This window comes from Besnoitia besnoiti, chromosome IV, assembly GCF_002563875.1.
Source record: "Besnoitia besnoiti strain Bb-Ger1 chromosome IV, whole genome shotgun sequence".
Taxonomy (NCBI): Eukaryota; Apicomplexa; class Conoidasida; order Eucoccidiorida; family Sarcocystidae; genus Besnoitia; species Besnoitia besnoiti.
The window spans coordinates 513,807-527,490 of record NC_042359.1 but is presented as its reverse complement, the minus strand read 5'-3'; the positions used below and the strand labels follow the sequence as shown (position 1 = coordinate 527,490).

The 13,684-nt window shown below is 53.4% G+C and overlaps 3 protein-coding genes across 3 annotated transcripts; 1 reads left to right on the top strand and 2 right to left on the bottom strand.

The window, feature by feature from the left end:
- Positions 1–2,121: 2,121 nt before the first annotated feature.
- On the bottom strand, positions 2,122–3,577 carry BESB_052190 (uncharacterized protein; the record flags this gene model as incomplete). Its single annotated transcript, XM_029363654.1, has 4 exons — positions 2,122–2,226; positions 2,607–2,670; positions 2,891–3,047; positions 3,493–3,577. The coding sequence occupies 4 exons, from the start codon at positions 3,575–3,577 to the stop codon at positions 2,122–2,124; spliced, it is 411 nt and encodes a 136-aa protein (XP_029219577.1).
- Positions 3,578–7,441: 3,864 nt separating this feature from the next.
- BESB_052180 (uncharacterized protein) lies at positions 7,442–9,491 on the bottom strand (the record flags this gene model as incomplete). Its single annotated transcript, XM_029363653.1, has 2 exons — positions 7,442–9,105; positions 9,464–9,491. The coding sequence occupies 2 exons, from the start codon at positions 9,489–9,491 to the stop codon at positions 7,442–7,444; spliced, it is 1,692 nt and encodes a 563-aa protein (XP_029219576.1).
- Positions 9,492–11,133: 1,642 nt separating this feature from the next.
- On the top strand, positions 11,134–13,316 carry BESB_052170 (uncharacterized protein; the record flags this gene model as incomplete). The annotated part of the gene is made up of 3 exons (XM_029363652.1): positions 11,134–11,953; positions 12,314–12,726; positions 13,290–13,316. 3 exons carry the CDS (start codon positions 11,134–11,136, stop codon positions 13,314–13,316), a joined length of 1,260 nt encoding a protein of 419 aa, XP_029219575.1.
- Between the last annotated feature and the right edge of the window lie 368 nt (positions 13,317–13,684).

Below are 13,684 nucleotides of genomic sequence, written 5' to 3'. Positions count from 1 at the left end.
CGCTACAAGCCAGCGGCCTCGCTCCGCGATGGACAGCGAACAGGAGGGCTGCGGCTTTGCCGCGAAAAAACGCAGGAGACAGAGACACGGCGACCCCGGAGCAAAGATCGGGTAACTGGGTCTGAGACCCCGCGTGCGGAACAGAATGCCGTTTCGAAACAGCCAGGGATGGGGTCGCCTCCCAGGCGAAAAAGGAAACCTGCAAACTACTGAATTTCCACTGAAGGTCAACACAACGAAACTCCGAAGACAGCGATCTTGGCGGGGGGGCGATTCGGAGACGGGGGTCTGCGGAACTTCACGCGGCAGTTAAGTCTCAACATCCTCGTCCTCCTTAAAGGGGCACAGAAGTCTGTGGAAGACCGCATTTGCTCCTGGAGGCGAATGAGTGATGGAGAGGCTGCGGCCAGATGAGAGACATGCAGGTGATGTCGCGCGGGCGAGAGGCGGTAGCGGAACTAGTAAGTGAGAGGGTCTTCACTGGCAGGAAGGACTGAAGGATGCGCCACTGACAGCGAACAGAGCAGAGAGAAGTCCTCATCCAGAGCGCATACAGCTGACACCAGAAGAGGAGAGAGAGAAAAACCGGCGAAAAAGGAAGTCGCCAGAGGGGAATGGTAAGGGGCGGCTTCAAAGCGATTGCTGATTTTCCTAAATCAATCACGGAGCCGCTGCAGAAGCCTCATGAGTCCAGATAAGCGGGACACACCCGAGCAACAGACCGGTTTAATGGACTGACGACCGTGCCGCTGATATCAGCAATAAAAGAAATAACTAAGGGACTAGTGAGCACAGGGGAACCCGCAGGTAGGGGTCAAGAAGAAAGCAGGAACGTCGTTCTTCCACCCGAAAATCCACTGTCGGTCTCCCACTGTTCTCTAACGCGCCGCGCGCGTGGGCACTGTGCACTGTGCCCATCCTCCTCTTTCTTTTCACCTTATCTTTAGTAGAATCGACATGCTGTGCATACATCTCTCTGCTTTGTAGTTCCTGAATGCGCTAGTGTGGAACTCAACTCAGACTAGCCCCGCTTTTCCGGCACGAAAGTGAGAATCCAGTTGCCTGTCTCACTCGGCCCGTTGTTTGACTACGTGGATCCGCACGCTGCCGCGTCTCGCGATCCTTGTAGTGAACTTTCGTATCGCTTCTGTTTTGACAAGGCATCGCGTCGCGAGCCGTCCGTTGTGGCAAAACACGGGAGGCGCCCACGGAAACTTTGAGTGTTTCTCCGCTCAGACGTAAACAGAGAGCAAATCAGAGTGATGCCAGCAACCTCTGAGGAGGGAGGCCATCGGCGCACGTGCGTGGCGAGGAGCCCGTTGAGCCACTCGACGGCTTTGTGACGACTAGCTGCGCCGTGGAGGAGGGAGTCAGCCGTTACACGTCGGCGTCGCGCTTCTTCCACTATTCTAATGGTGTTGTACCAGGCGGAGTCTCCTGAAAGTTTGCGAGGTGGCTTTATTCACATTGCGTCCCTGTTTCGCAAGTGACGCGAAAAGTGGAGAGAGCAAGGGCAGCGCTGTCGCAAATGATGACACATCTCCGCAAGTTCGAGACGGCGGAAGACCTCCACGAGGTCAGTTCCAAATCACGGCAGTGGCGTTCAAATGGCCTAGCGCAAGTCCACGTCGTGCCCTCGCCCCCCGCGAAGGGGAGCTGTCCTACGGAGGGCTAGCATACCGCTTGCAGGCATCGGATGCAAACTCGAGGAAGCCTTTCAGCGATAAAACAGGGGAGTTTTCTGTCGTTGAAGTCAATATCAAAGGTCCACACCGGCGGAAACAGAAAGGGGGCCGTGCACGCACGCACGCAGTCTTCGCTCTCAGGGTAGTCGGTAGGTTAGCGAGGAAGGATCACCTGTGGAAAGCTCGAGAGTAATCCAGTGTAAGTGTTGTATAAAGGTTTAGAAACGCAAATATATATATGGTGGTTGACTGGTGAACAGTGTGAAGTAAATAAAAAGACCAGGGAGAGCCCACAATTTCGTACCACAGCAGTGCCGCAGCAACAGGCCGCAGTGATTTTGAATTTCGTTGCCGTATATATGTGTACTGAACAGCGCTTCTCCGGACTGACTAGGGCCCCGCGTCCGATGGGAAGAGACGCTTAGCTGCTTCTCGACTACAAGGAAAAGCGCCTTTTTTTCGACGGATTCACGTCAACATCGAAAAACCGCGCCAGCTCCTCTGTGACGGGCTCGGAGAGCTTCCCTCCGTTGAACTGCGCCTGAATACGACAAGAGGTCCACAAACTCCGATATGCAAGCTCAAGCAAGGAAGCGGAAGACTTTTGCTGGCACGCAGTGGCTTCCCTCCGTTAAAGGCAGTCAAGGAACTCAAAGTGACAGACGTAGTCGTGCATCGAGAAAGGGATCGATGAAGACCCTAGCAGATGGGTTGCGGATGAACCGGCTGCAGCAGAAAAAGGCTGATTCCGGCGGTTGTAGCCGCGTTTTCAGAAAGGGGGCTTCTCTTCCAAGCAGTCGTGCTTGGGCGTTCCATCCTGCCTAAACCCATGAGAAACGGCAGAGTTGTTCACGGCACTGAAAAGCGCTAGTCCTCCAAAACGCTTGCCTCGAACTCGATGCTTGGGTTCAATCAGCTCACCTTGACATTATCGTTAGATGCGGCGTATATGCAGCAGGGAAGCCTAAGCAGCTCGCTGCAGTGCCTGAAAAACACACATGAAGGGACAAACACGCGCGACGATCTGCGATATGCGGAGTTGCCCGCGGAACGAGTCATGCCAGACGGAGTTATCCGGGTGTATTGTATATATGTAAATATTCAGGTACTTCCGCGAAGGCGCATGGCACCGTACATTGCTACTCTGTTGAGCTGTCACAGAGGGAAAGGCAGAGGGGTATCTGGGGATTTATCCGGTGCCCTACGTGATGGAGAAATGACAGAACTTGTCAAAGTTTTGCGGAGAGAGCCGGCGGTGAATATGCTCGGCAAGCACTTCGCACAGGTGCTGCACTTGGTAATGGTCCACCAACTCGAACAAGTCCAGCAGTTCGTCGTCGGATGGTTCCTCGTCTAGACAGCCTGAAAGCGCACGAACCGGTTTCGCAGCCGGGGCTGTGAGTTCGTTTTTGTTTCAGTCCCACGGTGCTGCGACAGACTATAAGACATCTCGTGATACTTTCGCGTCGATGGAGTGGCGCCGTGATCTACGCGTGGGGGCGTCGACCACCCACGCCAAATGCATTCAAACTTGCCGTGCGCAGATGTCTGTAGGTTTCGTGGGGCTCTGCCGCGTCCGCGACTGAGCTGCATTTTCGCCAGGCCCAGTTGGTTTTTTATGCCCTCCGAGGGACAGTTCAGTATGGACTGCACGTGCTGCTCCCTATGTGTTGAGCATGAGGCCTCCTATCGCCGCGGGAAAGACTGGTAGAGAGACACGGCGCTGCTTCAGCGGTTAAGACAGAACGATAGGCATCTCTCCGGCGTCACAGAAAAAAGGCCTGCTCGGTCAGCACGCGGTTCTCACCGGTGTAGAGCAGGTTCTTGAATTTTCTGAAGTCCTCGATCTGGATGTGAGAGAGGTCAATCGCCATATTCCTTTTTTCGAACATGTCATGCTTGAACATGGCCTCGAACTGTCAGGTACGCGCGCATAGCCTCTTCGATAAAAATGCATGTGAAGCTTCAAAACGAGATAACACTCGACCCCTACCATGCCACGAGATGTGCGTTCATGCGACCGTATCGTTTCAGGGCAAGAAGTAGGCATACTCAAACTGTGAACTAGACGCCGAGGAGCCGTGTTCCCCCACTTTGAGGGTTGCGACCGCACGGGAATAACAAACAACTCGACAACGAGATTCCAGGCTTGAGCCGAAAACTAGTGACGGTCTCAGAGTAAGCTCTCGCGGGGTGCCTGGACGCGCGCTTGCTCACTGTGCTTGTCTAAAATATATGAAGTGTGCGGCGTATTCCCGTGGCTGCTACACATCCAAACACTCACCGTCTTGGACGCGGTCCTCAGCACACACGAGTGAACTTTTATTGTTCCGTTGCAGCACGTCACTGTAACGTCAGCAGTCTCGTCATTCAGCATCAGTTTTTCCCAGAAGCCAACGATCTTTTTGTCGAGAACGAGCTTCTGGGCGCTTTCTTCCTGGAAAGACACTCACTGGAGCTGGAGAACGCCCTTCATCTATACTTTGCCTAGATGCATGCAGTAGGCGTCGCCGGCTGAGCCATCGAGGATCCATTTGGAGTCGCAATGTAAAGGGAGGCATAAAACACGGCGACTCCGAGCAACAAGAGAGCTAGCGCGCCTGCGGGAGGTTCTCTTCCCCGTTGTACAAGCAGGGCCTCTCGGCCTTCTATCCGGATTTCGAGACGGCATCGCATTCCACACGGTAGCCGAGGGAAGTAAAGGGTTCAAGCACTCCATATTATGCGCACGGAAACTACATCGTCCGCGCAACAATCTCCGGAAGCTCATGTTCCATAGTCGTACCGGTATGCATCGCATCAGGCTTACACCACCCGCAGAAAAGCCTCTTTCGGTTTTGTGTGCAGCCCTTAGGCAGTTTGCGTCGTCGGTGTTTACCAGCAGTCGTGTTCCGTCGTCAGAGAGGCTGATACCGAGTCGTACCTTTCCGGTGGGTTCAGCGAAGACGCTGACTAGAGCGCGGCAGCGCTCGCGTTCTTGTTGCCAGGCTGCAGTTGAGGGAAGCGAATCTTTGATGTCATACAGAATCTGAAGGTAATTAAAGCGATTCGCATCATGACGGTCAGACAGGGAATGACGATACGATGTTCTTTCCGATGGCAACTACGCCTTGCGATACCCGCACTTGGTCTGTGCAGTTGGTGTTCGCTTACCTGCAGAGCATTCTTTTTTGAGACAAGAACCCTCTTAGTTTTGTCATTCTCGTTATCTCGCTTTTGGTACGATATTTGGAGAGTACATGTGCTGGGTGTGACCGTTAGCGGATTCGCTCCTCGCCTACGCGACCGTGAGCACAGAGAGAATACCAAAAGACCGATGCGCCGAATTGTGCAAAACAACTCCTTGGGCGGACGGATAGTCGCCACAATGGCATCTGCCGCAGCATCACGCGCGCGGTTTTCAGGAAAGGACCTCCGCAAGTTGATGTACAGGCGCTGTGTGTCCATATTCATTTTCCACTTGCTGGACATCCTGATTCCTTGTTTCCCGTAGAGGTGGTAGCGTGTGGAGCATTGCGTGGATACGTAGGGGTAGATGACGACTGCTCCTTGCTGATGCTAGTGTGTTCATCTGCAGGAGGCGCTGCCTTCGAATGTTTTCATTGTTCGGTAACGACCTGAGGTTCAGAATATCACGCACTGGCGACTTGCTTACTTGAGTAGCCAGCGGAAACAACTTAGATACTTTTCCTTCTCGTTGTTTGGGGACTTGAAAATAAATTTATCGATAAGCGTAACAAGCGGCGTTCCATACGCGTCGCTCTTCTGCAGACAGGTAAACGGCGGCCGCTTGGATACATTTGTAAATGCCGGACGTTCACTTTTCCGCCAGGCTGATAGTGCACAGTGAAACACCAAAGGCCGATAAGGATGTGACGCGAGAGGCGCGTCCACTCATTCAGTGGCTCAACGCTCATTCAGTGGCTCACAGAAGCTCAGCATGATCTTCTACGAAGTCGTACCGCGGTCCGCACTTCGAGTCTAACTAGTCTGGTCGTGATGCTTCTTGAGGTGCTCGCCGGCGAGGGAGCTTTGGGCAGCTTTGTGCGAATGTACCCACCTCGTCTACATCTGTAGCGCCTGTATCGTATTTTTTCAGAAGAGCGTAGTCACCCGCTTCGATAGCTTTCCATTGCCAGTCTTCCAGAGGGAGGCGCTTGAGCGGAACCCCATCCTTTTCTTTCCTCTGGTTGTGGCAGACGGACCTCGGGGATGAATCTGCCGCCTTTGTGTCCTTCATTTTGCTTGTACAACTGAATAAGCTTGGAAGAGAGGGCAAAGTAACCATGGGACAACGAGGAAACGATGTTATGCGGCGACACTCGGCCCTGCCCGCGAACACTACGACCTCTCGAGGTCGTTGACGCTATTTTTGCTACGGGCAGAGAAAATGCTTTTTTAAGAAAAGGATGGAGTGTGCCGAGAAGGAGGCGCTGTTTCTTTCTTCTTGGACACGCGATACCGTTCTGCGGGGCTCCTAGCACTTGCTGGTTTTTGCCTTATCTCTTGAGTGTCTGTTCCACTCTTACGCTATCCTTCAAGATTGTGTGGACGAGACGGTGGCGATACAAAGTAGTTTTCTGGAGTCCAGCAGCAACCCGTAAAACGACTACTTGTATGAGAGGAGCCACTGTAGAAGAAGTAAAAGTCTGACTTGTCTTATGTTCACTGGCAAGCATCAACGTTGCGATCTCATCTGCGATCGAAGCTTGCCGCAGAGTATCGAGCTTCCGGTGCGGCCGCACACGTGCTCTGTGGGGATGATGCAAATGTCGAGACCAGCCTCTGAACGGTGAGTGTGAATATAGTCGTCGAGCTTTGGACGATAGTCCAACGGGGAGAAACCTGCAGTTTATGCACTCAATATAAGTTTCATGACAAGTCAGCAGCTGCTCTGCAAAACGTAGGATCGACTCGGATGTTCCATAAGGCTAGGATTAGCGTGCACGGTCACGGGTCTACTCAGAACCCTGAAAGCCCTGGCATGGTTAAAAGCAGTCGCCGCATCGATCCCTTCACAAGCCAACCAGGGTCCGCAGGACACACCATTGGGGCCCTAGGGCTGCATGCCATTGCTCCTCTCATGTGTCGGTAAAAGACAAGTGGCTAACACGGAAAGACACGCAATGGAAAAAGCATCTTGCGTGTACACTTAGTGGCATCGCGTGAGCGCAACACGTTTTAAGAGATATACCCCGGTGAAACCCGCCCTTCTTCAGCACCATTTTATGCTCACATGCTCATCTTGCGTTGACGTTGTGCGAGTTTAGCTCTACTTTGTATATGTTGCTGTGGAGTCGCTCCGCGCCGGCTTTTCTGAAGACGGGGATCTGTACAAACACTAGATGTTTGTAAAAGAGAGTTTAAACTTATTTATGCTTGAGCAGCAGTTCCCATATTCAGTCCAACTGTTCGACAGCACATGACACATTCACTGTATTGTGTACAGAGGGGGGGTGCGCCCCTGTTCCTTCTCACTGCAATCACGAGTTCTTGCATACACGCGATTCACTGAAACGGCAGAATTTATTGCCCGAAGTACCACGCTGTTCCGCTGCTCACGTCCGCGACCGTGAGTTGTGGGGTTGATTAGCTCGCCACGCCCCGTTGACGCAATACGCGCGTGTGTTGGGACTCTCTTGACAAATCAGTTTTCAGGACAAAGCAAATATCACCAAGCACATTCAAGAGCGCCGGAACTTGTTTTAACGTAGCTGGCAAGGTTCGGTTCCTATTAATGCTCGTCTGCTGAAACCTCAGTGGGCAATGATAATCTCTCGCAGTGCTTCGATCAAATGAGAGAGCGGTCCAATTCTTGGAACTTCTTGTCTCAGACCACCCTCCCCATCCACAGGCGACCCTGTAGGATGCCACCCAATGGTGGGACTGTCAAAGAATCCTGCCAGTACAGGATTGATAGGGGGCGGCTCCGCAGTTTTCTCGTCGGACAGAGAGTCGGTTTGTCTTTCACCAGTGACCGGTCTCGTACCTAGAGAAACCCCTCGGAGACTTGGCATCGCAGGAACAGGTCGCGTTTCCTGGCCTTCGTACACCAGAGCCTGAAGAGGACCATCACAAAACCACGGCCTTCGTAATGTCGAAAGCAACACTTGCGCAACTGAGGTCAGTCCCTCCGAAATGTTTTGTAGAAAGGCTTGTTTAATGCAACACGGCTGCATGCCGGATGATAGATTTGATTTCCTCTCGTGTGGTGAATCACGCACCTTGGCTGATCCCGTCTCAGTTGATCTGCCGGGCGCTAGGGGACGATATGAGGCAGACTGCTGCACGGGATTGCCTGCGGGAGCCGCATATGACCTAGCTGTAATGGACTGCACCACCCTGCTGTCTGCCTGCACCTCACGGGGAGATACGGTTTTCTGGGCGGGCGCCACGACTCCCTTCTCCAGCGAAGCGACTGCCACCCGGCCATTTAATTCGAATGGCCGAAGGGATGCTGAATGATTCTGGCCAGGACTAGAGCTTCGAGGCGCAGCCTCCGTGAGTGGCGGCGTCCAGTATGTTCCAGACGTGACAGAGGCTCTGTTCTGGAAGGCTTTGTCTCTCTCCATCCGGTCAGCGCCGCCACTGTTGTCGGGTCCCTCCCCGTCTGTCATTTGAGCGTGTATCGCCGATGCGGCACTTAGGGCTGCTTGCTGTGGAACGGAAGAGTAGACGGGCTCTTCCTCGAAAAGTTGCGGATACCTGGAAGCTAACTTTGCAAGCAACTCTGATGATTCAGTGTCGTCCTTGGTCTCTTCTGGAACTGGCTGGTCAGATACTTGAGGCCCCAGTCGCATCCAAAGATCTATCCATTCGTCAACGCCCAGCTCTCTGTTTAATTCTTCAATCTGCTTGTTTAGGGCCAGCTGCTGCATGAGCAATTTGTGCTCCAGAATAGCCTGCTCAATCTGAAGATTCTTCTGAATTTGCTCTTGAATATGTGCTGGCAACGGAGTGACGACTCCTTCAAACTGCCAATCACGTGTAGCGTCAGGCGCTGCCTCAACTGACACAGCTGTTCCTAAAGACGCGTTCCGCTTTGAATTAGCGAGCTGATCACGCTGTACGCTTATGACCTCGTTACTGCACCCAGGAGCTGCGGGCTGCTCGCTGCACAGCTTCTGCAGGGCTGCTGCGGCTGCCTCTACAGTGGTGCGAGGGGCCTGAAGTCCCTCAACCAACCGCCCGCGCATCCTTTCCAACTTTTCTCGTATCGGCCCGTATAAGGCTGCGCTTTCCATGGTCTTTGGTAGTTCATACAGCGAACCGAGCTCGTGCATTGTATGATGCAAGGGAACCCAGTCTACTACTTTGAAACCAGGGCTCTTGTCCTCTTGGTTTCCTGGAGGAGGCAATCCGCTTGCAGGCGCCAAGAGGTCGTTATGTGCATGCGGCTCCGCCTCAGCGAGGTTGCGACCTAAAGACGACAACAAGGCGGAACAAAAGGCTACTCAAGCAGAGAATAGAAGACGCGCTCATACCTTCTAGATGAGAACGGACGGCAGGGCAGGTACGTGGGGTTCACATCGCTATGTGGAGTGATTACGTGCACGGCGATGGCCTTCGCTCACACTATGTACAAGGCACCTCCACAGGCGTCAGCGACGTGCCTGGAGAGTGACACAGATTATGCTGCAAGGCATGTGTGTTTACTCTCGTCGATAGCAAATTCATCGGAGTTATGGCTTCCTGGAAAAGGCGGGAAACAATCGAATAGTCAGCGACTCTCTCTGGAAAAAAAGGCCCGCTCATAACAGCATTTCCCAACTCCGTACCTGTTACGGCTCGGATATGAGAACGCATAAATACTTGCACGGCGACCAAGAGCACTAATGTAACGCGAGGCAAGGACGCTACCCGATGAAACAGAAGCGCATGGGTCGCGGATAATTCAGCCATCTCTTTTGCACGCCCTTGTAGGAAAGCGTAGCGTCGCTCTCCGGTCTGTCCTTCCTCTCTTTAGCGGGATGCGTACGAGTTTGACAGCACAGCAATATAGGCGAGTCCTCCCTCAGCGGCTGCGGTGGACCCACACCGATAAAACAAAATAGCAAACGATTTCACGGAAGACAGGAGACCAAAGGCGACTCTTACATCGTCCTTGCAGCGGTGAGGCCAAGAACGGCCAAGACTCCAGTATATGTACAGACGCAAGACACCGAGGCTTTGGTTAGATAGTGCCTGTCGAGAACCGCACCCAGTAAACCGTGGAACTCCCCACTGCAGCGTTTCTATCTTAGACTGAGACACTCGTCTCACTGACATGCATGCAGATGTTCAATCGTAAGAGCCCAAGGGAATCTCCCGAAGGGACGGCAGCAGCCGTAAACACCAAGTGGAAAAGGAGTCGCTTGTCTGGGCGAACCCCCGGTTGCAGGCTGGCTTCAGACCACTGGTACAATGCCGTTCAGACATGAGGCAATAAAAAAGTCAGGCTGCAATCGGAGGAAAAACGAGAAGTAGTGCCGACTCGGCCGAGCTGAGAGGAGGCGGGAACCATGCAGCGAAGCGTGGTGAGACTTGGGCCATGCGCGTTGGATTACTCGCAAATATCTTGCGCCAAAGCTAATGCTTGTTCGTCAACCTGCGCTTTAGTGGACAACAGCCTTGGAACGCACCTCCCGTCCGTAGCCGATTACCGGGCGTCCTGGCAAATGTTTAACCTGGTCATGTGTTGTTTGGATTCTGCCGTAGATGGTATGAACTATGTCCCCATGTACAGAGGCAAGTCTGCGGTAGCCCTGTTCTATAGAGCACACCGCATTTTTCACCTTACAGATGTGTATATGTCAGCTAGAATGTCAAGAGGCTGCGGACAGGGCACCCAAAATACCTGAAACAGTCACTTCCCCCCAGCGTCTCTGCGGCCAGCGCGTGCCGTTGTGGACGGTGTTTATCTGAACGACAGCGGTTTAACGTATGACTCCATCACATGACTCCCAGCGAGCATCTGGTGCGTGTCGCAATCACCCTAACTACTATGTCCGTTTCCTTTCTGCCATGTTTGCTCGTATGTAGGGGGGGGGGGGGGGGCGGGGGTGATATTGAGATGAACTGAATGTGCATTCTTTTGTGTGTCCCGCACGCTTATGTGGGCACGCGTTGCCGATACCGTGTGCATGCATTCTAGTGAACTATGCAACGGCGGGGCGCTGCCCGTATGCCGCATCTCTAGCGCTGCAGTTTTTGTAGAGTGGAAAGAAAAATATGACAGGTCGTTTTTGTTTCGGCGCGTTTGAGGATCGGGAAGCCTACAAACTTCGGCCTTTTTTTCCCGTTCCGGTGGTGCAATAGGCGTCCTCGAAATGTCGCTATCGTGCCGGCGGAGTTGTGGAGGGGTGCACCGGCGGCGCGGCTACGAGTTGTCGGCCGCACCTCGCGTCGGCGGTTTGTCGCACTTTTCGCACTTTTCCTGGTGTTTCGCTCTGTCCTTTTTCTGTCTGGTATGAAGCGGAGAGGTTTTGTAGATGGAATGACTGAGCCAGGCTCTGCGGGAACCGTAGGAGCTGACGCGGCTGTCCAGCCTCACGTCGAAGACCGCGGGTGCGCCACCGGTCTTGATGCTATGTCCCAGCGTCCTGACTCGGGAGCCACGCGAGGCTCTCTCCGCACAGTGTTGGCCGGAGGTCACTCTCAGGACTTTGAGTTGTCTTGTGACGGTTCTCTTCTGACTAAGAAGACCCACAGACGCGAGCAAGAGTTCTACATTTGGCTGCATGGCCTCGCTCACACGCCTCCCGCGCAGTGTGCCAGCTTTCATGGCGACCAGAAGAAGCAAATAAGTCCTAAGGCTGCTTCAAATGCTTTGACGACGCGAACGGGCTCCGCCGGCAGAGATACTGAGTCCAATTTCCAGGTGCCACGTGCACCCGGGTCTCCAGGCAGTTTAAGGTTGAGCTACCACTTGTGCTCGCAATGTTCTAGTCCTGCGGATCATCCAGGTCGGTCCGTGGATGCAGCCGGTCGAGAACCCTGTGAAAGTGCACCCCCGTGTCTATGGCAGAAGACGAGGTGTGACCAACAAACATTCAAAACAAATTGCGTAGATACAGTACTCCAGGCACGGGCCCTGCGGCCTTGGATCCCGGACGTGATTTTTGTCGGAGAAGCGTCTCTGGAGAGTGCTGTCAGAGGAGACGGACCAGTTCAGTCCACGGGTACTGAAACGACAAATGCTCGCGACAGTATTGCTAAATCAGGGATTCTCGTCATGGCGAACATTCTCCATGGCATGCAACGACCTGTCGTTCTAGACCTCAAAATGGGTAAGCAAGATGACAGCAGACAGCAGCTCGATGATTCGCCCCTAGCTGCGGGTGATCGCCTCCCTCGGATGTAGGGATGTGTGATCAGATTAAGCAAAGCCATTTTCGACGAATTATAGCTCGGTCAGACAATCTGCCTTGAATTGCAGCCGAAAATGAGTTATATATATATATATTCGCCTTTAACATATATATTCGACTTTCGTGATTGCGGCCTGCCGCGCAACACACTGAGAGCAGCGTTTGGCGAGCGCAAGGTATTCATCGCCCGCGGTGGGTTGTGTCCGCCTCGCCTAGTTTAGAGTTTAGGGTGCCTTCCTCACGATGATTACATCCGTCTGATTTGATTGTATGTGATAGGCACGCGGACGTATGGAGATGATGCTTCGCCTGAGAAGCGTGCGCGAGCGGTGCGTTACGCGGGGGAAAGGGGCAGTGCGTCATTAGCCATGGCTTTCAGCGGTCTTTGTGCAGTGCGTGGAGACGGCGCCGTCGTGTGTTTCCAAGGCGGGTCTCGAGCCCCCAAGGGTTATCGACATCCGCGAACAGAGGAGGACTTCGTCGACGTGTTCAGGACATTTCTGAGTTTCGCAGCCTCAGCGAGCCTTAGGAACGCTGTGGCCGCTTCACTGCTGAGCCAGCTCCGCGAGCTGGAGGTGGTGCTTAAAAATATTACGATCGTAAATTTCTACGGGAGCAGTATTTTAGTGGCGTATGACGCTGGGGCTTGCGAAGGCGACGCGCATGTAAAAAGCGACGTAGAGAACCCCCCGGTACGCGTCCACACTAAACTGATCGATTTTGCGCATGTAACGATGATCCCGGAGCACCCTGACATGGCGGCTTTTCTGTTCGGGTTGAGAAATCTCCAAACTGCACTGCAGCGCGCTGTGTGAGTTGCAGCAGGAGGGAAGCCACCCAGCAGTAAACGAGGGAGAAGAGAAGGTGGCGGCATCCAGCTGTTGACGGCAAGTGTTAGTTGTCGGTCGCCTGGATGCCGTTAACAACTGGAGGTTGTTCGTCCGGCTTATGATTGATGTGGCGCTTCTCTGCTCCGATAAAGGACGCCACCCAGTGTGTTGTTCAGTTTCATGGACTACCGTCCATTTGAATGGCAGTAACACGAAGGGAAGACCTCTTGTAGTTCTTGTACAGGTCAATTGTTTTAGCAATTCTTGGACGTGTCATGTGCTTCGTAAAAAGGGGTCGGCACCCAGGGTACACGATGAATGAGGGATCGGTGGTGGGGAAACGTAGCAGACCGCGGTTTTCTCAGTGGCGGCGGTATGCTGTGTGGTGGTTTCTCGTTCGTTGGCTTGTGCTGACCCCGCTGTAGCTGCCGTACGTCATGCGGGAACTTTAGCTCGTATCGCCAATGGACACCCTTGCCGCAACTGTGGAATCACCTAGAGAAAAGAGCACCTGCGGTCATCGAGAATTCCACCGATACCCCATACAGAACAGACTCGAAGAGAGGGGCCCTGTCCAGATTCACAGCACCTTGACGCCGATAGCACAGCTGAATGGGTTTTGAGGCAACGGGGTTGGCCGTTTCCTTCGGCAAACCGCTTGTGGACAACAAATGCCGTGGTCGGGTTCTATGTTGACGCATCAGGCTAGCTAGGGCAGGCGCATGAGCCTCACTTGAATATTGAAATCGTTCTTTTAGGAGAACACAGATGCTGAGTTTCTTTTCTTGGCAGTCTCGGAACTCTCTGGGACATTAGTGCC